Below are 25,676 nucleotides of genomic sequence, written 5' to 3'. Positions count from 1 at the left end.
GTTTTTCCGTATATTTATGAAGATAACTATCTTGTAGTGGCTGAGCTTCGTTAATCAACCACCTTGATAACCGTTATTATATAAGTCCTCACGGTGTTGGAATTCAGAAAACAATAAGAAGTGTTGACTACAGTTTATTAGAGGATAGCACAGATAACCAAGTTGCAAGCACATCGACTGAACTGGAGCAGAGAGACTAACCTGTGTGAGCGAGCGAATACAAATGTGGTGTGGGTTATTTATATCCATATATGTAGTATATAAAGATGAGCGGGCATTGAATTTATTTCAGTAGAAGATCGATAAAGAAAGAACGGGAACGAAACGCAATTGGTATGAAAATGCATGAACAATAATATTGGGAGACGATGGACTGTTATTCACAGAAGGAACGTTCAACATTGAGACAATTGATTGATAGTTTGCAAATTAACTATTTACCATATGCTTCTCATATCTTACTGAGATATTCTGTAATTTCGTGACTAAATATTTTCGATTTTCTCCACTCGTGTTCTCGTTCAGTACACAAAGGAGGATTTGTAATCAAATAGAATTATGGCACAGAAAGGCAGGGCAAATGCTATTAGTAGGATACGAGCGCATATTATGTATATGGAGAAGAGAATGATTGATCGAGCGATAATATTTTAGCTAGAAAGAGATATGTGTGTAGGCTGTCACATGTGATCAAGCGTACCTGTTGATACAGACATGATAATGATTATAATAATGCAAAGCAAAAGGAGAATTGTTACAGACAATTTACACAACAACAAACAACCCGTACTCTTCTAATGTGATTCGGCAGACTATGCATTGTTTTGTAAAACAAATACTCTCTTAGATTAAATATGAAACTTTTGATTTCAGCCTATGAAATTTGTGTATACAAAATTACTGTTTTGTGTTCTTTTCTCTTTTTACCAGAATGATTGATTTCATTGACATGTTAACTATAAGTAGAATCATTTATGGAGCTTTGTTGTGCAATCCATATTAAAATGAAACCTAGGTTTCTCTAAATTCAAAGTTATAAGTTTCATTTAAAGTTGAAATCATGAGTCAATTGGAGCTAAACCACTGTGGAAAACCTAGAAGCAATGGACGACCATTTCGTCCTACTGTGTAGTCCCACTGTGGGATGAAACGGTGCTTCCAGGTTTTCCACGGTGGTCTAGCTTCACTTGAATCATGATTTCAACTATATATAAACATTACTTAAAATCTCCACAGAGAATCTCCTTATATGTTTCACTTGAATTCTTAAGTTCATGCATATTATTGTACAACTTACATACTTGCTTACTTACTTACTCACACCTGTTACCCCTCGTCGGTGGGCATGGGCCGTCCACCAGCATATTCCATCCAACTCTGTACTAGTAAATCCTTTCCAGTTCCTTCCAGTTCTTATTCATGCTTTTCATGTGTGCCTCCAATTCCCGACGAAGTGTGTTCTTTGGTCTTCCTCTTCTCCTTTGGCCATCAGGATTCCATGTGACGGCTTGTCTTGAGACACAGTTGGGTGATTTTTTCAATATGTGGAAACAAGATATTGTCATGAAAAAGCAACATAAACACAAATTATCGATGTGTCTTGAATGATGAGGCATTCATACTCTGAGAAATGGAGACAGACACGAGAAGAATGAGGGAAAATTGGATAACAGTAGAAAGGAATATCCACGATAGAGTGGATTGGGGTATGCTGGTCAACGGCCTATGCTCCATTGGGAGTAACAGACGTAAGTAAGTAAGTAATTTATTCAAAGTATCAGATTTTACTTTCTCATTCTTTTTTTTATAATGACAACGTAAATAGATATCCTATGTATTCACAGTTTCATGGATTTCAACAATCATTTCGTGGACAAGTGTATAATCCATTGATACATACAATAATTTCAGTTACATTACCGTTCATCATTTGCATCTCTACTTTAACCAAGCAAAAGAAAAATATACAATGAATATTCAAATATCACACAACAAGGAATTAAGTAATCAGTAGTTATTGGTATTTTAATTATGACTTAACAAAACAAATTTTACAGTTGAATTATTATTGGAGTATAGTTTATTGTTAATGCAAGCATTCCTGATTTTAAAAGACGAACACTTTCTGTAAACAAGATTACTTACTTAGTTACTTACGCCGGTTACTCCCGCTGGAGCATAGGCCGTCAAACAACATTCTCTAACCCACACTGTCCTCGGCCTTCCCTGCTAGTCCTATCCACTTGTTGTTCATTCTTCTCATGTCTGTCTCCATTTCCCGCCGTAATGTGTACTTTGGTCTTCCTCTTCTCCTTTGGCCATCAGGATTCCATGTGACGGCTTGTCTTGTGACACAGTTGGGTGATTTTTTCAATATGTGGAAACAAGATATTGTCATGATAAAGCAACAAAAACACAAATTATCGATGTATCTTGAATGATGAGGCATTCATATGTCGAATACATCAAAAAATATCGCCAAAGAAAATCCATAATCTAATTAGTTTTAATGATATATTGCAGTCAGAAAACGGTACTCGATTTTGACAAGAAGAAACATCACTGACTAATTGAAGTAGATTCATCACAACATTCAAAATGAGATAGTTTCCAAAATAAGTAATGTTGCACAAATTAGCCTACAGAAATAATTTTAAAAGACGAACACTTTCTGTAAACAAGATTACTTACTTAGCTATGAACGAATAACACGAATTACACATGGAGGGCTTTAAAACAAATAATGAAACTAACTCAAACTATTGAATACAAATAAGTAGTACAGGGAAAACTTAATAAAGAGTAAGCACAGAAGAACTATCATTCAGATTGAAAAATATTTGACATTTTACTATGTAGAATAGTTTGTAAAACATTTACCGATATATACACGTATGATTGTCACTGAGTCTGTACGACTCATATCGACCCACATCACAAGTCATTTGGAAGTTTGTGTCGGAATTTCCTATTTCCAAATTTAGTCTTTTTGTGATAATTAACAATCATCTTTTATAACTATTCTCTTTTATGTTGTTAAGGAGAGAGTGTTTCGCTTTATTACTTGATAGTACGCGAAAGTTTCCGCATCTTCCAGAGTTTCGCCATCAAGTGTGATTCGCTTGGCGTTCACCGTGTTGTATTTGAGAATCTTGCTTTTTCCTTTGTGTATGTTGAGGCCTATTGATGGAGAGGCTGCTGCTACATTAGTTATCTTCGTCTGCATTTGTTCGTTTGTGTGGGATAGGAGGGCCAGGTCATCTGCGAAGTCCAAATCTTCGAACTGGTTCTGAGATGTCTATCGTATTCCGTGCTTCCCCACAGATGTCAAGATCATCATAATCCAGTCAATCATCAGAAGAAAGAGGAAGGGGGAGAGAAAACAGCCTTGTCTGACTCCAGTCCTTACTGGAAATGCTTCTGTCAGCTGTCCACCACTTTACACTATAGTCCTGCGTGTGTGTTCCGGGTAATGTTGACAATCTTCTCATGAACTCCATAGTATCGAAGAAGTTTCCATAATGTTCTTTGGTCCACACTGTAAATCGCCTTCTCATAGTCAAGGAATTTTGATGTATGGTGACGAGTTCCATCCAACTGATTGTTCAACGATGATCTGTAGTGTCGCGATCTGGTCCATACACGACCGATCCTTACGGAATCCAGCCTGTTGATGTCAAAGTCGGGCATCTACTATGTCCTTCATCCGGTTCAGCAACACTGTGTTGAAAACTTTTCCTGGTACAGACAACAGTGTGATGCCTCTGTAATTCTCACATTTGCTCAGATCTCCTTTCTTTGGTATCTTGATGAGGTATCCTTCTTCCCTGTCCGTTGGCACTTGTTCTTCCTCACAAATCTTCTTAAATGGAAGGTGAAGCGTGTTTGCAGTTACTTCAATGTCGGACTTCAGTGCTTCGACTGGTATATTGTCAGATCCTGCTGCTTTCCCACTCTTGATTTGTCTAATGCCCATCTTGATTTCTTCGATCGTTGGTGGAGTGACATCTATAGGACGGTTTGTGTGTGCTGCTTCGATGTCCGTTGGTTTCAATGGGGCTGGTCTATTTAGCAGTTCCTTGAAGTATTCTGCTCATCTTTTTCTCTGTTCTTGAACCTCCGTGATTGTCTTCTCTTCCTTGTTCTTGATGAGTCTCTCTGGTTTACTATATCTCCCTGCGAGTTTCTTCGTTGTATCATATAGTTATTTCAAATTGCCACGTTTTCTGCCGTCCTTGCTAGTTCGCCCATGTGTTTCTGCCTGTCGGCTTCAATGCTCTTCTTCACTTGCTTGTTTGTTTCTGTATACTCTGCTTGTGCCTTGACTTTCTCTGCTCATGTTCGACTGTTGTTAATTGCTATTTTCTGTTCTTTCTTCCTTCAATCTTGTCCAGGGTTCTCATAGAGATCCATTCCTTATGATGATGCTTGGTGCGACCCCGAACCTCCTGATACACAGCAGTTAATGCTTCTTTGATCGCTTTCCAGTTGTCCTCCATCATAGTTTCTTCATCTTCCAGTAGAACCTGTAAGGATTGGAACCTGTCGTTGAGAGTTATCATGAATTCGTTGAGTTTGTCACTATGTCAAAGGAAGTCTATATTGAACCTTTGTAATGTTGTTCCCCTACTTATCCAATGCTTCTTTACATTCAGTTTCAACTTGGAAACCATCAAGTGTTGATCTGAAGCTATGCCAGCTCATCTTCTGCCTCTCACAACTTCCATTGTCCTTCGGAATCTCTCGTTGATACAAATATGATCTATTTGGTTCTCCATGGTGTCATCCGATGATACCAATTTAGCTTTGTGTATGCGTTTGTGTGTGAATATAGTGCCGCCTGTCACAAAGTTGTTTAGTGCACCTAGATTTGCAAATCTCTCCGAGCACATGTCATCCTATCATATCTTCATATCCTGTGTTGTTCACTTCGACTTTGGCGTTTAGATCTCCGATCAGGATGGTGAGGTCCTTTCTTCGGCACTTCTCTATGATTGATTAAAGCCTCGAGTACAACTGATCTTTATCGTCGTCGTTACTATCATTGGTGGGTGCATAACACTAGATAACATTGATTGTGACTCCCTCATTCTTGGTTTTGAATGATGCTTTGATGATTGTGGATCTGTGAGATTTCCATCCTACAAGTGCATTTCGTGCTTCTCTGAACAGCATTGGAGCAACTCTCTGAGTGTGTGGAGCGATTTCCTCTTCGTGACCGGAGTACAGGAGCTTCTCTCCCATATCTAGCCTTTATTGTCCAGCTTGTGTCCAATGTGTTTCACTGATTCCGAGGACTTCCAATTTGTATCTTCTCATTTCCGTTGTTATTTGACTGGTCTTGTGAGTCTCGCACATTGTCCGGGCATTCCATGTGCCTATGTTGATTGTTGCTCTGATTGTTAGCAGAGGCATTTGCTTCGTGACGTCCTTAGAATCTCTGGTTTCATCCTGTGGCGTCATAATTCTTCATTCAACGTGGAGGGAAGAGTTTAAATGGTTTGAATTATTTTCTCTGCTTAGCGTTTTATAGCGAGTTAGTTTTCTACGAGATCGTGTCGCTTACCTCATGCTAACCCTCCTCCTTTATACAAACTTGAGACCGGCAGTCATTCTAGAATACCTACAGGCGGATATCGACATATAATCAATTATATTTACACGGTAAACAATGCACTTATCTATTAAATAATGCCTAGCAAAATTAATGAACTATTCTACATTATAGTTGAAAGCATGAGTCAATTGAAGCTAGACCAGCATGGAAAACCTGGAAACACTGGACGTCCCATTATGGGACTCCTCAGCAGTTCGCATCCACGAACCCGCTCTCGCGAGATTCGAACCCGAAGCCCTTAACCGATAAACCACTGAGCTGGCGTCCAACGGTGTTAATGTCTAACTTCAACTGATTCAACTGATCTACATTAATTATATCTATGAAGAGTGTCACAATATGTGTCCACTATACATTATTTAGACACTGTGATTTGTCTTGAATTCAGTTCAAGGGTAACAGATCTAATGGAGATGTTGTCCACAGTTTCATTTATTGATTCCTTGCTCGCTTGATTTTCCATTTACAAAAACAGTTTTGTAAGGTATATGAAGGAAATAACTGCATCGGAACCTAATTCTTCCTATCCTGATTGCTTTCAAATGAATGAATTCTTAATCCATACATAACGATTGTTTAAGTTCAGTGGTGTTATTATATTACATCGTTCTAGATGTCTTATCGTAGTATGGGTTTCCTTAACAATATGCCTCAACGAAGCAATCATGGATTGAACCTTCACCTCATAATGAGTAATTAACCTTCAAATCCCTATTTTATGATGAGATAATTTACATTCCCAAATTCAGTGATTTCGCAATATTGCACGATTATTTTCTATTCTCAGTGGTGATGTTTATCTTACAATCAACATGGTCTCGACTATTCGCTTGAATTCCGCGAATTACTTTTCAAATTCAGTCACTCGCTAGTACATGATGTTGAATATTATAGTGTGTACGGTGGAAGTTGTTTTGTCTGAGGTTTCACAACATGGACTGAGATCTATTATTTTACTGTAAATATTCACAGACATTGTTTCCTTGATTGTGAGGATTTTTATAGTTTGTTCCATAGGCTGGTATCCATACAAAATCTTACTGTAATCGAATCTAATGTAGTGTTGTTCGAATCCTTGAGTTACATAAATTCGTCAACAATTACTCATAACTAGATATTTCATTGCATCTTTCAACTTTGCAGGCTATTTGAAACAAGTGGCTAAAGTTTCATTATTGAACTTGTGAAATGTATCTGTGATACTTAAGTTGCACTTAACTGGTTCTTCATTACTCCTACTTTCTACATGCTTTGTCTTATGTCTATAAATCTTCAGTTGTTGTGTAACATTTTATTAAATTCGTCCTCAATACTCTCCACTTAATAAAGATAAATTCGTTTGGCAAGTTTGCGCTATCCAAATAACATAAAAATGATACGAAATGCAAATATTTAAAATGAGTTTCATCTCTGATGTATATCAATATGTAGAAAACTAGACATATTCACCGCTTTAACATCATGTTCCCTACAGCAAGATTGGACTGCAGTGTAAAGGATTAGATTGATTACTAAGAACCTCAATCAGTAATCTGTAATAAATTGCCACTTTTTTGTTGAAGCCGATCTTCAGTTAATTTTTTTAATGGAACAATTAAGGGAGCAGAAGTAGTTACTTGTCTGATAATTTTTCTAAAAATGCCTATGATGAATGTAATTATGGGTGAAAATTGTTCTCAATAACTGACTTGTCTTCAATACTAGCGTTCCCAATGTAAACGACATGTTTTCAGTAGTCAAGTTAAAATGATGATGATATAAATATTGAGATTTATATCCTACTTTCCCACTGCATTCGTTCAACCTAATTTATGTAGTTAAGAAAGACAGTTCAAGGCAACAGAGTAATTTTTTGCTTCATATTTCCATAGTACTCGGCTGTACCTATTTACCAAGCATTATACACTGGCGGACAATCAGATATTTTAAAGAGACTTATGTAAAACTCGTTGAAATCTTGAAAGTTGAACAGACAATGTTTTATGTTACTATGATATATGGTAGGTCATGTTAGTGGGAAATGCTCGGTAGATTTTTAAATAGTTCTCATTCTGGAGTAGAGTACGTCACTACTGGAAGATATCTCGAAAGATTGAGTGATTGGTTTGATTAATGAAGTCGTCCATTTTGGTATTAGTAGATCTTGACAGTGGGCGCAGTTACATCACGGAAGTTTGAGTGGTCCTGCAATATCTGAGTCCAATTTGATCATGTGATCATCGTTGTCGACTTACACATATCGTCAATCCTCGTATATAATTATCGACTTAACTGGCGTTAGTGAATAACAGAAATAAATAATGTCAAATAGGAGAATGGACGTTTGAGTACGTACATTTCATACAAACGTTGGTCGGAGCAGACAATCAGAGAAGCGAAACGAAGAGGAGAGAGCGAAGCGAACCGGGTTGGAGATGGAGTGTTAGTAAACTCACTTTAGTTAGGCGTTACTCAATATTCATTGTCAAATCGAATTGAGACGATGCGGACTAAGCAAACTAAGGCGAAACTGCGAAAGGCGAAGTGAGGCGAGGCCTGGCGAATAATTGACAAGTTCAAAGTAGGAAATAAAAATGAATAGATTGGATTTTCCAGAATCTAGAACAACCCATGTGGGCTAGACATAGGGCCAGCTACTTCAAGTTATTAGTATACTCTGTATAGTAGCAGTCGGAGCTGTTATCAACACCATATCGATTCTCTGGTGTATCTATGATCAAGAATCAAAACGTCAGTGACACAAAATAATTTGGGCACAGAAACGTGCACGTCAATGCCAATCAACCATCTGTCAAATGCATATCAGCTACTACTGATATGTACTCATCACAAATCATTTCTGAATAAAGAAGATTATTTATTGTTTGCTTGCAATAACTAATTTCAATTTGCTGTTTGGACACGTTTACACAATGAATCGTAATAATGAATCCATATTATTATTAAGAACTCTTTTGCAACCATCTGGATAACGTTTCGAAGAGGATTGATTAGCATTGTTCGAGAGGGTATTTGATTGAATTACTTTCTATTTACAGTAAATAGTTTCGTTTTATGAAGTATTGATAGTAGAACAAAAAACATGTTAAACTAATTTGTGGAGAATCTGATTGAATTCCCGTTTGTAAACTAATTTGCCATCGATGTACTTCTTCGAACCACCTATAGAACGTTAATATTTTATTAGAACTATTCTGATTTCAAGTACGTGACAGCACAATTGAAAAGTTTCAGTAGTGAACCATTCATGTGTTTCATTGGTGTTTTACATGCAATTGGAAGACTACATGTTATATAGAATGAATAGTGACATTAACCGCATCTGATACATTCCCGATTTCAAACGTAGCTGTGTTTCATTTACCAAATACTGATTTTAACATGTATACGACCGAACCATTGTTACCAAAGGAATCCGTAAATTTTCATGGAGTTCAAGTATGGGTAATACTTTTCATTATCCAATAGAATAGTTTTGATTCAAAATGGTTAGTGTAAAGTGTATCAAGTTGACAAAACAAAAGTAGCTTAATTCAATTTGATAATTGCTGATTCTCAAACATGGGATGCTCAACTAGTTAGTTGTAGTAACACTAATAAATTGTGTCTAACATTGTGAAAATATAATCTGAAGACTATTCGTAGGTTGTCTATTGAATTGAGAATTTGATCTTCATTTTTCTGCATATAATTAGCATGAAAATACAATTGTTCCAGTAGGATTAATGGGAGGATGGAAGGATACTCACATAAATGAAACAAGTAGAGGTTGTAGATCACCAACGTAGATGATCTATGTCAAATGATTGTAGACGTAGTGAAGTTGGACGTGAATGGTGCGACCAACAACTAAATTCAAAGTCATATCTTTCGTTCAGCACCTAACATGGATTACTCCTTCGTTGTATCAAGGTACCATGGCTGCTATGAAGACCGTATTTTTATATGCGAGTGAAAAAATAAATACAGGTAACTTTCGGGACCTATTAATGGACGATTATTCTATATATATTCTTATTGTCTATCTATTGAGCAATTAGATTATACATATCTATATTCATCTTATCATAAGCTTCATTTTGATCTATGAATTATTACTGTACGATTTACTGTTCCCAAATTATGTTCAGTTTATTATTATTTCACCTGTTATCTCACGTGGAGCATGAATTGACGACTACGAAATATCTAGCCAATTTGTCCTTGGAATTTTCCTCGCAACTGTTACCATATGCTATCAGTTCGTTTGATGACTGCCTCTGATTCCCAACACCATGTGCTCTTGTGTTTGGTTCCTTTATTTTTACCATCAGGCTTCCAAGTTAGCGCTTGCTTCACGGTACAGTCTGATGATTTCCACTATGTGTATCCTGACATTCATCAGCGTTTTCCTCTAAATTCCTGTTCCGCTGGATCCTGGTCTGTTCTCGGATATAGTAGGTTGTTGCTTATTGTGTCTGTCCAATGAATAGGCAGTGTGTTGCGTAGATATCTGTTTATAATTAACTGTACTCTTTGATGACAGTTGTGGTAATTCTCCAAGTTACAGCCCTGTCTAATAGAAATAGCCTGATGTTTGTAATGAAAACTCTGACTTCGTTGTTGGCTGACAGACAGCTGCTTTGAGTTCTGGATGTTATTCAATTGTAGAAATCTATTCAATATGATAACTTGTATCAAACTATGTTTATATAATTTATAAACTATTTTATTATACTTTGTACATGTACACCAATTAGGTGAAGTCGATTCGACAATACGAACAAAAAGTGTTTTGTAATTTCACTCATATTGTAACGGTGTCCAAATCATCATGTATGATGTTGTTAACAAATTGTGTTTTCTTTCTATTGCACAGTGACCAAGGATAAACGCTTCGGAAGAAGACGAGCAAGCCCTGAATGCACTGAACTTACACGATGACTCATAAGACTATTTTGTAAACTAGCTTCTCTTTTTGTACATGGCCCGCGAATTTTAATTTTCGAAAATAATAGAATCTAGGCTTCCATCCCGTGTTCTCTTCTGATGTGAAGTTCTCAGCGAACATTATGTGTTGTGGTCTCATATCTTCTCCGCCATTTTGTGACTGCTGATATCACCTATTACAATACAAGTTTATTATTTCAATTCACGATTAACTTCAGTACATATCATCTACCACTAAGGATATATGAAGAACATTTTCACTATACATTAGTCATCAAAACGATGATCTTAGATAAAGATTACCTTAATATATAAACAATATTGATGGAAGATGCATCAGTTCAAAGCAAGATAGATTTTGTGTTTAGATTTATAACCTAATCAATATACTTTGAGTTTCTCATGAATTCATTAGATAGACTGGAGGGAAAAGGTTGAGAAGTCATTTAACATATTGTAGATCAAAGGGATGAAAAGGTGAAAAGCAATACCACGATACATGAATCTAAAGGACATTAGACAGGTGATATAATAATAACAAGTTTTAGGCATATTCACTAATAATCTTGATTGTCATTTTCATAGATTTGAATGTGTACAATATCAAGGCACTTTATCATATGATCTACATAATGAGTACATTTCATACTATAAAAAAATGTAATTAATACATGATACAATTCTATGATACAATTCACTATTGTGTAATTAACTAGCCAATAACAATACCGATATCTTGACAGAGTTAAAAAGATATTTGAAATACCTTCAAAACTAAGAGCTCATGGTAAAATTGGAACGATACAGAGTAGATTAGCATGACCCCTGAGCAAGGATGACACGCAAAATCGTGAAGCGTTCCATATTTTCCACACTCTATTCTCATCTCCCAAATCCACACTCCCTGTCACTACAACCACTCAGTGTGTTGGTTGATGCCACAGAGTTCGCTCAGTCTCCAAATGGATATAAATTCTAATATTAAAAAAACAGTTTAAGAACAGTTCAATAAAGTTCTCATTCTAACATTTTATTATATACCTAATATCAGTTATCATGTGTTGGTTATGTTTATATTAATTTGTTTAAATTTATCTAAATCTTTATGGATAGTGGGTAGTCAGTGGAATCCGGGACGCGCGTTTCATCCTATTTGAGACTCGTCAACAATACTAAGTGAATATGTTAATCTGTTTGATTTTAGGAAACTTTAGTTTCAATATGAAGGTAATCATCTGTGTAATGAGGTAAATAAAAGCGACAAATTTGAACATCCTTTACACTTTGATAGTTTCATATCGTAAATTCCTTTAGGTAGAAAAGTTTGTTGTTTATATATTTAAGCAATTTATATTGTTCTAACTTTATCTTTCGTCAATACTATTCATTGTCACCTTGATTGATAATGAAAAAGCATTTGTTTGAATTCACTCTAGATTGATATCATTACGATTCAAAGTGTGGAGTGTTGAATAGTTGTTTCGTCTTATGATATCACATAACAAAATTACGAAATTCTGATCTCGTTAAGAGAACAATAGAATGATTGATGAAATTACACCAACTACATAATCTAGAGGTGAGGAAATTGTGATGTCAATCTGTGATAGTACATCATGATAGACAGATAGATAGATAGATAGATAGATAGATATCAAGGTCATCAACTGTAATTAAACTCAATGTTCTGAAATTCCGTTAGACAAATTAACAAGCAATGTGATCGGTTGATTGATGTCATTGACAAATGTCAATAATCGGTCGTATGAAAGGACTCACTGGATCACATAAGACAGACATTAGATTTAATGTGGTTATTTTTAAATAGGTTCACACAACTCATTCAATGTCTGTGTATAGAGAATTTCAATCGGAACACAAGATAATATGCGGCAAGTGACTGACATTCGGTTGACTGATTGAGTGATCTGGTCGAGAGTATTTCTTGTCAATATCTCAATTATCTATCTTTCTATCTATCTATCTATCTTTCTATCTATCCATCTATCTGTCGATAAGTGTAGATTTCTTAATGCCAAAAACACGACGACAAACGCAGTCCATGTTAGTTGAATACAAGAATATTGTATTTCGAAACAAAGCATTACACTCCTATCAATTAATGTTATAATGAGTCAAACATTAATCACTCAGGAAACTAAAACAAATTTTACTCTGAACAATCATTATGATGAACAAAAGTCACCCTAAGTCAAAGAATATTCTCATGCTTATTCAATAATTCATAAAGAGATGGAAATTTGATCTGTGCCATATATGCCTTTGAATAAGAAAAATTCTTGAATTCATATATCCCTTGTAGAACAGGTGAAAAGTAATCAATATCTAATATAGATGATCAACATGTAATATGTCAAACCTTATCAATTCCACCTTATTATACTCTGAATATGTATATATGCCACACAGCAATATTTCAAGTGAAATAAGTTCATCAGAATGTTGATTTGTGCAGATTGTAGTACTGTAATAGTTAAATTGATGAGTCGATCTAAGATAGACTGCATTCGAGAACTTGGAAGCATTGTTTGTCAGTGGTTTCTTCCTATTATGTGACTCCAGAGCAGTGCACATCAACGATCCCTCACGAACGATCCACACTCAGGAGCTTAGGTATCGCACGCGAACGTTTAATCTATAGACCACAGAGGTGTAATCAAACGGTGTTAATGTCTAACTTCAAACGATTCATGACTACACGAAACGTGTAATTGACTTTTCAAACTGCAAATTGTTATTAATCAATGAAACACTAAGGAACTGTTTTAATTCTTGAAAATTTTTTGCACAGTACTCGAATGTCTCAACAGAAGGGGGAAGCGTCTACGAAGACTAACTCAATTTTGAATAAATTTGTAATATGATCCAAATCGAAGTGAGTATTCATGCAAACTATGGAAGTTTCAATCATTCCAACTTGGAATAAATTTTACCCCCAAATTGCCCCCAAATGCCCTGGTACGAGCGAGAGTGGAGAGAGTCCGCTCTCCCTCTCGAAATGCTCTCACATGGCCACGCGAATATATAGCCTCTGACAGGGAAGTCCTACTCAATGCCTTCTCGTGGCGGGGGTGTTGCTTACGAAAGTGAGAGGACGAAAAGCGAATGTCCGGCACTTTAACCGGGTTGGTGGACACGGAGGGTCCACCTAGGGGAGTTGGAAAACCCTGATTCCAAACCAATGGTACAGTATCCTGAAGGAACGAATGGCGTACGAACCAACCATTGGTCACCGGCTACCATGGGACTGCATCTCCTCACGATGCTCCACTGCCTTGTGGATCAGACCTTTAGGTCAAAGGCTCGCGGTGTGGCCCCCTAAGAAAACCGCCTGCTTTGGTTTGGGCACCTGGGTAGTATTACAGCCCACACACAAATGACATGAAATGACGCACTACACTAACTACAGTGCTCTCGTTTCTAATAGAAGAAAGACAATTTACATTATCATTATTATTACCATTATTATTATTATTACTATTATTTACAACGTCGCTTTTTCACTCCCTTTATTCTCAAATTGTGTATCCTTCCTTTCCAGTAGCTCGCCCATGGTGGAAACTCTGTTTAATGTGTCGCATATGTATCTTGTGTGGCGCATATGTATCTGGTGCCCTTTTGTACCAATATGTATGTGTTTAAATAAATAAATAAATAAACAGTCGAACCTGTGATTATATCATTTAATTGACATTTATCAATATACATGTAACTACTCCTTTAATATAAAATGGATATTTTTAAAGTGGACTTAAATCAAACATTCTTCAACCAGTGATTATTACAGAGAAAAAAAATGTGTTGGGAAGAAAGAAAATGCTACTCACAAGTGGAAGAATGTCAATTAAGTAGTGCATGAAAGCTGAATGACATACAGATATAGATATATATACATGAACATGAACTATTCGTACTTTCGGATATTCTGTATTGAAAACTACATCACATGACATCTATCTTGGTGTAGTTTGTATTTGGCCTATTTCTGTTCCCTCACCTTTTGTTGATATCAAACTTTTAGCCCGAATTCTTCCTACAACTCGGAGGGCAGAGTTTAAGTGGTTTGAATAATTTTTCACGGTTAGCGTTTTTTAGCAATTTACGGGTTGGGGTCTCTAACCCAATGTTCAACCCTATTCCATTATACAGATTTGGGTCCGGCAGTATCCTCAGTGGGAGGTTAGACCAGATTGTTACGATTCCTGATTTCACCTCATCTACACCACCCATTTACCAACTTCACTTGTTCTCTTTACAGATAATGCATTTGATGATGCATTTGATTTTATCACTGGTTACCATAAATTGTTGGTTGATTCTCGTTGTTTCAGTGAGATAATGATTGTAAGGTTCTATCGAAATATAACCAGACCACTGCAAAGACTGTGTATAGAAAAAAAAGGGGACCGTACAAGGACAATGATTGCAGTGTATTTCGGTGATACAATTCTTTGGAACGTAATAATATGGAACAACTGGACTGTGAAATTTTTAAAATATGTGATGGCTATTTAAGGGATTTATATGTACGAGACAGATTAGTAGTAACATCTACCTTGATGTTAGTGATTTAAATCATTCTTCCTTATGTCAAACCCCTAAAACAATTTTTCTGATTTCTCTATATTCGAGGGAATTTTATGTATTGTAAACTACATCACATCTATCTTGGTGTAGTTTACATTTGGCCTATTTCTCTTCCCTTGCCTTTTGTTGATATCAAACTTTTAGCTCGAATTTTTATATGAGGAAGTCAAGTGTTGTTGACATTACCAGACACTTAATTCTACAAGCTGTAATTTATTGTATGTTATCTAGCATCCTATATTGCTGCTTAACTCCAAATAAAAGAATTCGGTGAGACTACAATTTATGGTCGACCTTTGAACGAATCTTAAGTGGCTTTGAGAAACATTAGCCAATCAGTAAACAGTTAGCATAGAGTAAATATATATTATACAACGCCTAAGAATTAAAGTGGATACACTTCTATTATATGATCCAAAAACTTGTTAAGGTTAGAAAGAGGTTCAAAGGTTCTAAAATCGTAATGCATAAAGTAGAGAAACTCATCAATATAGCTCCATAATACTCAGTCTCTGGAGCCATGATAAGGTCACAAAAACCCTCTCGGCCTCCACCACATAGCTTCAATATTGTTTGTGTACTCCGGTTATGTAAATTTATCATTTTCATTATGGATGTGTCTCTACAAAACTAATACCACTGAACGGCCGAAGTTTCAGTGATATCTGCGATTATTGCAGTCAATTTTACTGGTGCTTTTATTATACAGTTCGCGGCAATTATTATCATCTGCCTTAATCTCAATCTGGATCGAGCGAAAAAGGTTCCTATTCTAGCAAACGTCTTCCTTCAGAATATGTTACATCGAAGGACATCACTGTAGTCTGCACAATATTTACAAGTCATTTGATCACTGCAATTTCAAATAAAGGAACTTCTTAGTAATCTCACTTATTGTATCCGCTTAATTGTGAAGTTTTCCCTAAATTCCACTATGAACCAATCGTGCATGAGCACCAGGTGCTGAAATTGGTGCAGTGACCTTGGAATAATCAGACACTTCTGATCTCTTCGTCCATAAATTATAGTCTCGCCAAATTTTCACTGTGTTGGGAAGAGTAATCAAGACACTTATCAGAGTGTGATGACTGTTTTGACGTAATTATAAGCAAGGTTATGTATAAAATATTTAATCTCTTGTAAACAAATCGTAATGTTGATATTATCGGATACAAATCGTCCACTCAACACAAATCATCCACTCTGTATAAGGATGTGTCAACACTAAGAAACGTATGAACGATCAAAAACGCAGTATCTATAGTGTTGTCTATCTGACAAACAGTTTGTCAAAACTGACTTATTCAAAATGCTATAGTTATGAATATTCACATAATTAACCTTGCCAAAGATTCGAAATTTCTCACAAGAAAATTTCATTACATTTGACAATAATGATGTTGTCTACAGGGAGTAGGAGAGTTTAGTTGAAATATTGTAAGCTGAAGTATCACTGTTGAATTATATGTCAAATATTGAATGAAGTTAATACAAACAAACGTCAGATCCACTCAACACAGAATACACGTACAAAGGTGGAATAATAGAATTATGGAATCCTGAAGGTCAAAGGAGAAGAGGAAGAACAAAGACCACGTTACACCGAGAAATAGAGACAGACATGAGAAGAATGAACAAAAGATGGATAGAACTATCAGGGAAGGCCCAGGACAGAGTGGGTTGGAAAAAGCTGGTCGACGGCCTATGCTGCATTTGGAGTAACAAGCGTAAGTGAAGTGAAGTGAAATGTAAAATTCCAACAGTATTTTCGAAAATCGCTACTCACCCCATGAATTACAACAATAAAACAATCTGATTTGAATGAAATATATTCAATTATAAATTATGACTAAACGCTACATAGATGTACATAGTTGAGTAATATCAACTCAAAATAGTTACACATTTCAATGAAAGTTGATAATACGAATATATTCAAAGAAAGTTTTGGATTACTTCAGTGAAAACTTGAATACAAATACGCTTAACAGATATTGAGGTACTAAGTATATTTGCCAAAAGAGTTCTTTATATTTCCAGTATAATTAATCTCTATATTTCGGATATACGCGTAGATCACGAATTCTACGTCCATATTGCATGTTCCTTGACACCCTTTCTTCGCTTTTCTTTATTGGCTTCTGTCCATGTTGTGTATGAGCACTGTTAGTTTGTAAACTGTTTTGAGGAATATTTTGCATCATTGAGCACATATGACGTGGTTTCACTTCATATGGTTTCTCATTATTCCAATTACCCCTAAAACAATCAACACAATAGAAGTTCAGTCACATTCACTATGAGAACAACAACAAGGTAATTGCAAACAATAACATTTCTTATCACATCATCAACAATCACTTACCCTGGACCATAGTTGCACACGATTGATAGACCGTACCGTGGACAATTCGCAACTCCACATCCAATGTCTGTGGTCTTGGCCCAAGCCATCTGAAACGGAATGTGAACAAGGAAATAATGTGATCGGTCGATCAATTGTAAAACTTTACATTGTGTTCCAATATGTTATGTGTAGTTACACTACTTGTATCTGGAGATAATGTTGTCATCTCAAAGAGATACATGTGAAAATTCCAGTATGTGTTCAATGAATATGTTTACACTTAGTGCAGTTATGATAACTAATTGAATTCTACAGAATACTCACTCACTCACTGATTCGATGATTCTGTCTCATGTGAACAGTCGGAATCATCTCACCGATCACAACATCATGATTTTCCATCTATACACAATGAATTTCTATTGATTTGCTTCAAATGTTGTTTGTGTGAATAATGTTGACAGTGTGATTAGCATTTAAATTAAGATTTGAATCCACTCGTCAGAGACAAATTTCCTATCTGTTGTTTTACACCGAATCACCCTACCTCTCAACCAAACACACATCATCAAATATTATCAAATGTTTTGATTACCTATATGTGAATAACTGCAATGGTCGGATTACGTGCATTCGCATTTGTTTTGGAGTCACTTTTATACAAATGTGAAATCACTTCATTGTTATCACACATTCGTTGTGCGTTATTATTATAGGTGTGAAGGGTGAGTGGCACATGACCGTAGGGAAAATTCTATTCAAGTGGATGAGAATGGACTCACTTGTGTGTAATGCAAACATTGAGGACAGTTGTTCATATTGTAATTGTATAATTTGTGTTCATTGAACCAAGCATCCACTCCTCTGAATCAGAAATCAGTGATTTGAATGTGAATGAGCTTACGACTTAATGGTTGGATGGAGAGCTATATTTTGTCCAACCCAACTAAATTGATTCGAATGTCGTTTGTCGTGACGTAAGATGCATTTGTTTGCCAATGATTGTGCTTGTCGAGCTAAATCGTGATTCCACTTCTACAAATAAGAGTTACGTGTATGATATTCGAAGAAATGATTGTATAGTAAGTTACCAATGGTGACATATATTTAGCTGGAGGTTGTCCATCAACTTTACAATCAACTAAATCCTGTCTGTATTTTCTATGCAGTTCGAGTAGTTCGCGGCTATTCTTATCCAAAGCATTGTTACAATAGACATTTTCATTAAAGAATGATAGAATGAACAGTGTGCACGTAAGACACAGTATAGTTGAACGCATGGTTACTGAGGTCTAATCTTCATTATGTTTAGTGCAGTGTTGTATATATATATACATTTCTGATTAGTAATATTATTGAAAAATAAACAGTAAATGTGTGTGAAATTTTGTGTTGCACAGATAGTGAGAAATTAGGAAATTGACAAGAAATACTCTCGACCAGATCACTCAATCAGTCAACCGAATGTCAGTCACTTGCCGCATATTATCTTGTGTTCCGATTGAAATTCTCTATACACAGACATTGAATGAGTTGTGTGAACCTATTTAAAAATAACCACATTAAATCTAATGTCTGTCTTATGTGATCCAGTGAGTCCTTTCATACGACCGATTATTGACATTTGTCAATGACATCAATCAACCGATCACATTGCTTGTTAATTTGTCTAACGGAATTTCAGAACATTGAGTTTAATTACAGTTGATGACCTTGATATCTATCTATCTATCTATCTATCTATCTATCTGTCTATCATGGTGTACTATCACAGATTGACATCACAATTTCCTCACCTCTAGATTATGTAGTTGGTGTAATTTCATCAATCATTCTATTGTTCTCTTAACGAAATCAGAATTTCAAGTACGTGAACTGAACAGTCTACACTCATCAGAAAATATTTCACACTTGACAATGATCTGATCATTGAGTTTATTTATGTCTAATGTGATCAGGTATTTTGTATGGTGTATTTCATTCCATTCATCAGAAGATAGAGATGTACTGAACAAATGTCTTGATCACTAGCGTGTTTTACTACGCTCACGCGTCCTGATAAAACTTTAGGTCATGATGTCCAGCAATGCCACTGTTACAATCTTTTTTAGCACAAACGAATCTTTTGTATTTGGAATTCAAAATCAAAATATTCATCAATACAATGAAGTCGTTGGTTCATTCAAACATCACATCTTCCACAGCTCAAATTGGAGTGTGAATGTCTGTAATCGATTGTATGTTTTCTCCATAAGTTCATCTTGCATCCGTTGACAGTGTATTGAATGTAGGCTCTGCTTTATCTAGAATGCACACGTAAGTATTAGAAATAACAACCGAAATTGGAACAGACTCATCTGGGTTCTGGAATTGTATACAATGATCATGTCGGTTGTGTAGTGAAGCCATTGATATTTAGAATTCGCATCATAGACATTCCAACAATATCCTCCCCCACGAAATAATGTTGGGTCCTTACGTCGCAATGTTTTAGCCAATATGACGTTCCCAATTTGCATTATCTTCTCAAATCTCACACTTCGATTACTGTATTTGAGTACTTAGGGATAAACACTGATATATAATTTGAGATATTCCATCATGTGACTTTGATTTGAATAAAAATCATGATACATATTCTTTTTGTTATTCATATTAGAATACACAAACAGATATGCATTGATATGTGTAATTAACGCATGTGATTCATCTAGGCTTGATTTGCCTGCGAAACAATCGAATGGAAAACATTCATCTGCTTCATACTCATTAGGATAATCTTGGACTTGATTTGGATTCTCTCTGTGCAAACTTCACTTCTGGGCAAACTAGTTCTCTGATTGCTTCAGGAAATTCTACTATCCCTCTGATTCATCATACCGCTGACTAGGGATTCTACTCAACAAACACTGTTCGTGAGAATATGCAATATCTGGTTCAATAACATCAGAAATGTGACTAGAATTCGACTCACTAGGAACATACTTGTCACATTCGTTAGGAATATCACTAGAGATAAATTCATTATGAGGGTGGATGACATTTAATAAGAAATCAGAATTTGATTTTTCTGAAATATTTCCCTCAAATTTATTAAGAGTTTCATTAGAGAATAATGGATCATTACGAAAATCAGCATCTACAGAAATTGAATCTGGTTTTTGATCATGATTCGACTCATTTAACATTTTATTCTCAGAGTTGTAATGAATTTCATCAGAAGTATGTGAATTATTACGACAAACCTTATCTGATACAATAACATGAGAAATCCGATAAGAAGTTCGTTGATTAAAAATTTTTGTCTCACAATGATTCTCGGTTTCATTCAACTCTGAACTGTTATGTGACGTTATACCACTTCTAGATAAAGATAACTGATCATTAGAAACATCCATCTTAGCATTATTTTCAGAGAAATGAACCATGGTATTACAAACTGACTAAATGTGTCCAGTTTTACCATATTTAAAGCATTTGAAATTACGAAATACACATGAATTACATGGGTGAAACTTCCGCAGAACAAGCATTTACTAAACTCGTGCTCATATGCGTATACTGTTTCACAGCTCAATGATGTATTATCTGAATAACTTTGATTACAAATCGAACTGCGACGACTTAGTAAAATAGTGGAATTCCTGATGTTCTGGCGAGTCATTTTATCGGATTTTTCTCCTTTACAGCATTCCAAATTTATGTGCTTCACATGGTCCAACAGCAGTTCCTTGACGGTTGCATAGGGGAGTGAAATCGGTTTGTCTGGAAGTGCCAAAGTCTTTATAAGGCTGTATGTTTCTTTTTCGATGAATGTAGAGAAATGGGCCACAATATTAAAACCATCATCATCTTCCATGGTCATACCCCAGACTTCGAACCTCTCCTTGTAATCCTCAAAAGCGTTAAAATCTGAATTTATATCCAACCGTTCCATCACAGGCTCAATCACGACGCCAATGTGATAATCAGAAATATTTGGATTGTAGTATGAACAAGTAATCCCAGGAATAACGCAATTTAATCAAGAAGTATTAGGTGAGCACAAACGAATCTATTGTATTTGGAATTCAAAATCAAAATATTCATCAATGCAATGAAGTCATTAGTTCATTCAAACATCACAGTTGGTTCACACACCTTCTCCACTGTGAGCCATCTCGCTTCGCTCTCTTTAATTCGATTTCTTCACTTCATTTGTTTCCTTCCCTTCGTCCCTCTGATTGTCTGTACAGATCAATGAGTACAATGTATACATGTTCGAACATCCATTCTCATATTTGACTTATTTAATTCCGTTATTGATCAACGAGATTCAAGTCAATAATTATATACGAGGATTAGCGATATGTACATTTCAATGATATTCATACGATCCAATTGGAGTCAGATATCGATCGGGTCAATAAAAGTCTTCGAAATATACGGTCCATATTTCAGTGCGAGATCGTATCAATCTGTGTGAATTCCATCATTTTGATCAAAACTTATGTACATTTGGTGTTTTCAAGAGTAGGAAATTGAATTGAAATTACGGAATGCTTAATACTCAAAGTAAAGCATAGATCGCTCATGAATAGAGAAGATGTGTTTCCAACTATAACTGACTAAGGAATACAAGATCCACATCCAATACGAACAGACGATTTGTCAGCTGCATTTTATTGTTAGTATCAACATTAAGTTCTAAAGTTTAATACCTAATCACTTGTACACTTGGATGCCAATTCAATAACAGCGATATGAGAGAAACATCGCTAATCATAGGAGAGATACACTTACAAAATCCAATAAGCGCGTAAAATTTGTTTTTCGTCTATGAATAATTACTTGTAGTGATGCACTTGAGATAGATTTTCCCACATGATAATCTAGTTGAGATAAATTGGTTAGATTTGATCGTTCCTCGACATCTTATGACGTTGGATATTCTAATGGAATATTATCGAACTCAATGGTACCATAGTGTGTCAGTTATCTTAAATGTCCTATGTTTTCTAAGAAAGCAAGACTTCCATAGTGACAATCGGTTTTCCATAACATTGACAAGTTCTAGGCATTTGTGAAGAGTGGATCAAATAGTTTTGGTATTAGTCAACTCGGATAATCAGACTGACAATGTCAATTCAGTGTTTTAACCACATCTACAATTTGAACTGTCGTCTGTATGTAATAACTAAGTTAGATCAGTATCATTTGCATTGTCAGTAGTATTTGAGTTTTCTCTTTGTGATTATGATCTATTTTTGTTCTCATCATTCGATCCTCTTCGACAGGGTGTTACATTTGTCTTTACAACATTTAGAAAGATGTAGGCAATATGCATGGTGTGAGTGATTCGGTCCTGTAAATACGTCACTGTTACAAAATATGATGGCACCAACTTCACAAGAGAATATGATATTCTGTAATAGAAATAGAATTGTACATTGATGATGAATAAAGGTTTAGATACAATGTAATTAACCAGACGCACATTAGCAAAATATCACTTGAACAACACCTAAAAACAAACGCAGTATGATTGGTTTTTACAAGAGGTGTACTAATAAGCAACACTTTGAACGGTGTCCAAAGTTGTGTAGCCTTGAAGTAGATGCAATGACATATCTATTGAACAATAAAACATATGTCGAATAGCCAACAGGTTAGTTAGAGTTGATGGAACTCCATTGAGGCTTGAAGCAAAAATGTGATAGCATTCAAAATGGTAAAACTTTAATGTTATTGAAGTAACCCTAGTAGTCTGATGATTTTTGAAGAAGGATTAAAAAGATTGTAACAGTGGCATTGCTGGACATCATGACCTAAAGTTTTATCAGGACGCGTGAGCGTAGTAAAACACGCTAGTGATCAAGACATTTGTTCAGTACATCTCTATCTTCTGATGAATGGAATGAAATACACCATACAAAATACCTGATCACATTAGACATAAATAAACTCAATGATCAGATCATTGTCAAGTGTGAAATATTTTCTGATGAGTGTAGACTGTTCAGTTCACGTACTTGAAATTCTGATTTCGTTAAGAGAACAATAGAATGATTGATGAAATTACACCATCTACATAATCTAGAGGTGAGGAAATTGTGATGTCAATCTGTGATAGTACACCATGATAGACAGATAGATAGATAGATAGATAGATAGATATCAAGGTCATCAACTGTAATTAAACTCAATGTTCTGAAATTCCGTTAGACAAATTAACAAGCAATGTGATCGGTTGATTGATGTCATTGACAAATGTCAATAATCGGTCGTATGAAAGGACTCACTGGATCACATAAGACAGACATTAGATTTAATGTGGTTATTTTTAAATAGGTTCACACAACTCATTCAATGTCTGTGTATAGAGAATTTCAATCGGAACACAAGATAATATGCGGCAAGTGACTGACATTCGGTTGACTGATTGAGTGATCTGGTCGAGAGTATTTCTTGTCAATTTCCTAATTTCTCACTATCTGTGCAACACAAAATTTCACACACATTTACTGTTTATTTTTCAATAATATTACTAATCAGAAATGTATATATATATACAACACTGCACTAAACATAATGAAGATTAGACCTCAGTAACCATGCGTTCAACTATACTGTGTCTTACGTGCACACTGTTCATTCTATCATTCTTTAATGAAAATGTCTATTGTAACAATGCTTTGGATAAGAATAGCCGCGAACTACTCGAACTGCATAGAAAATACAGACAGGATTTAGTTGATTGTAAAGTTGATGGACAACCTCCAGCTAAATATATGTCACCATTGGTAACTTACTATACAATCATTTCTTCGAATATCATACACGTAACTCTTATTTGTAGAAGTGGAATCACGATTTAGCTCGACAAGCACAATCATTGGCAAACAAATGCATCTTACGTCACGACAAACGACATTCGAATCAATTTAGTTGGGTTGGACAAAATATAGCTCTCCATCCAACCATTAAGTCGTAAGCTCATTCACATTCAAATCACTGATTTCTGATTCAGAGGAGTGGATGCTTGGTTCAATGAACACAAATTATACAATTACAATATGAACAACTGTCCTCAATGTTTGCATTACACACAAGTGAGTCCATTCTCATCCACTTGAATAGAATTTTCCCTACGGTCATGTGCCACTCACCCTTCACACCTATAATAATAACGCACAACGAATGTGTGATAACAATGAAGTGATTTCACATTTGTATAAAAGTGACTCCAAAACAAATGCGAATGCACGTAATCCGACCATTGCAGTTATTCACATATAGGTAATCAAAACATTTGATAATATTTGATGATGTGTGTTTGGTTGAGAGGTAGGGTGATTCGGTGTAAAACAACAGATAGGAAATTTGTCTCTGACGAGTGGATTCAAATCTTAATTTAAATGCTAATCACACTGTCAACATTATTCACACAAACAACATTTGAAGCAAATCAATAGAAATTCATTGTGTATAGATGGAAAATCATGATGTTGTGATCGGTGAGATGATTCCGACTGTTCACATGAGACAGAATCATCGAATCAGTGAGTGAGTGAGTATTCTGTAGAATTCAATTAGTTATCATAACTGCACTAAGTGTAAACATATTCATTGAACACATACTGGAATTTTCACATGTATCTCTTTGAGATGACAACATTATCTCCAGATACAAGTAGTGTAACTACACATAACATATTGGAACACAATGTAAAGTTTTACAATTGATCGACCGATCACATTATTTCCTTGTTCACATTCCGTTTCAGATGGCTTGGGCCAAGACCACAGACATTGGATGTGGAGTTGCGAATTGTCCACGGTACGGTCTATCAATCGTGTGCAACTATGGTCCAGGGTAAGTGATTGTTGATGATGTGATAAGAAATGTTATTGTTTGCAATTACCTTGTTGTTGTTCTCATAGTGAATGTGACTGAACTTCTATTGTGTTGATTGTTTTAGGGGTAATTGGAATAATGAGAAACCATATGAAGTGAAACCACGTCATATGTGCTCAATGATGCAAAATATTCCTCAAAACAGTTTACAAACTAACAGTGCTCATACACAACATGGACAGAAGCCAATAAAGAAAAGCGAAGAAAGGGTGTCAAGGAACATGCAATATGGACGTAGAATTCGTGATCTACGCGTATATCCGAAATGTAGAGATTAA

At 35.6% G+C, this 25,676-nt stretch overlaps 2 protein-coding genes across 2 annotated transcripts; one reads left to right on the top strand and one right to left on the bottom strand.

The window, feature by feature from the left end:
* Nucleotides 1–17,199: 17,199 nt before the first annotated feature.
* On the bottom strand, nt 17,200–18,781 carry Smp_159290 (venom allergen-like (VAL) 21 protein; the record flags this gene model as incomplete). Its single annotated transcript, XM_018798197.1, has 5 exons — nt 17,200–17,413; nt 17,520–17,608; nt 18,284–18,365; nt 18,406–18,536; nt 18,593–18,781. 5 exons carry the CDS (start codon nt 18,779–18,781, stop codon nt 17,200–17,202), a joined length of 705 nt encoding a protein of 234 aa, XP_018653163.1.
* A 5,313-nt stretch (nt 18,782–24,094) lies between these two features.
* Nucleotides 24,095–25,676, top strand: Smp_159280 (crisp subfamily glioma pathogenesis-related protein-related; the record flags this gene model as incomplete). Its single annotated transcript, XM_018798196.1, has 3 exons — nt 24,095–24,341; nt 25,215–25,356; nt 25,463–25,676. 3 exons carry the CDS (start codon nt 24,095–24,097, stop codon nt 25,674–25,676), a joined length of 603 nt encoding a protein of 200 aa, XP_018653162.1.

This window comes from Schistosoma mansoni, chromosome 6 (genome assembly GCF_000237925.1).
Source record: "Schistosoma mansoni strain Puerto Rico chromosome 6, complete genome".
NCBI classification, from domain to species: domain Eukaryota; kingdom Metazoa; phylum Platyhelminthes; class Trematoda; order Strigeidida; family Schistosomatidae; genus Schistosoma; species Schistosoma mansoni.
This window is presented reverse-complemented; position numbering and strand designations above follow the sequence as displayed.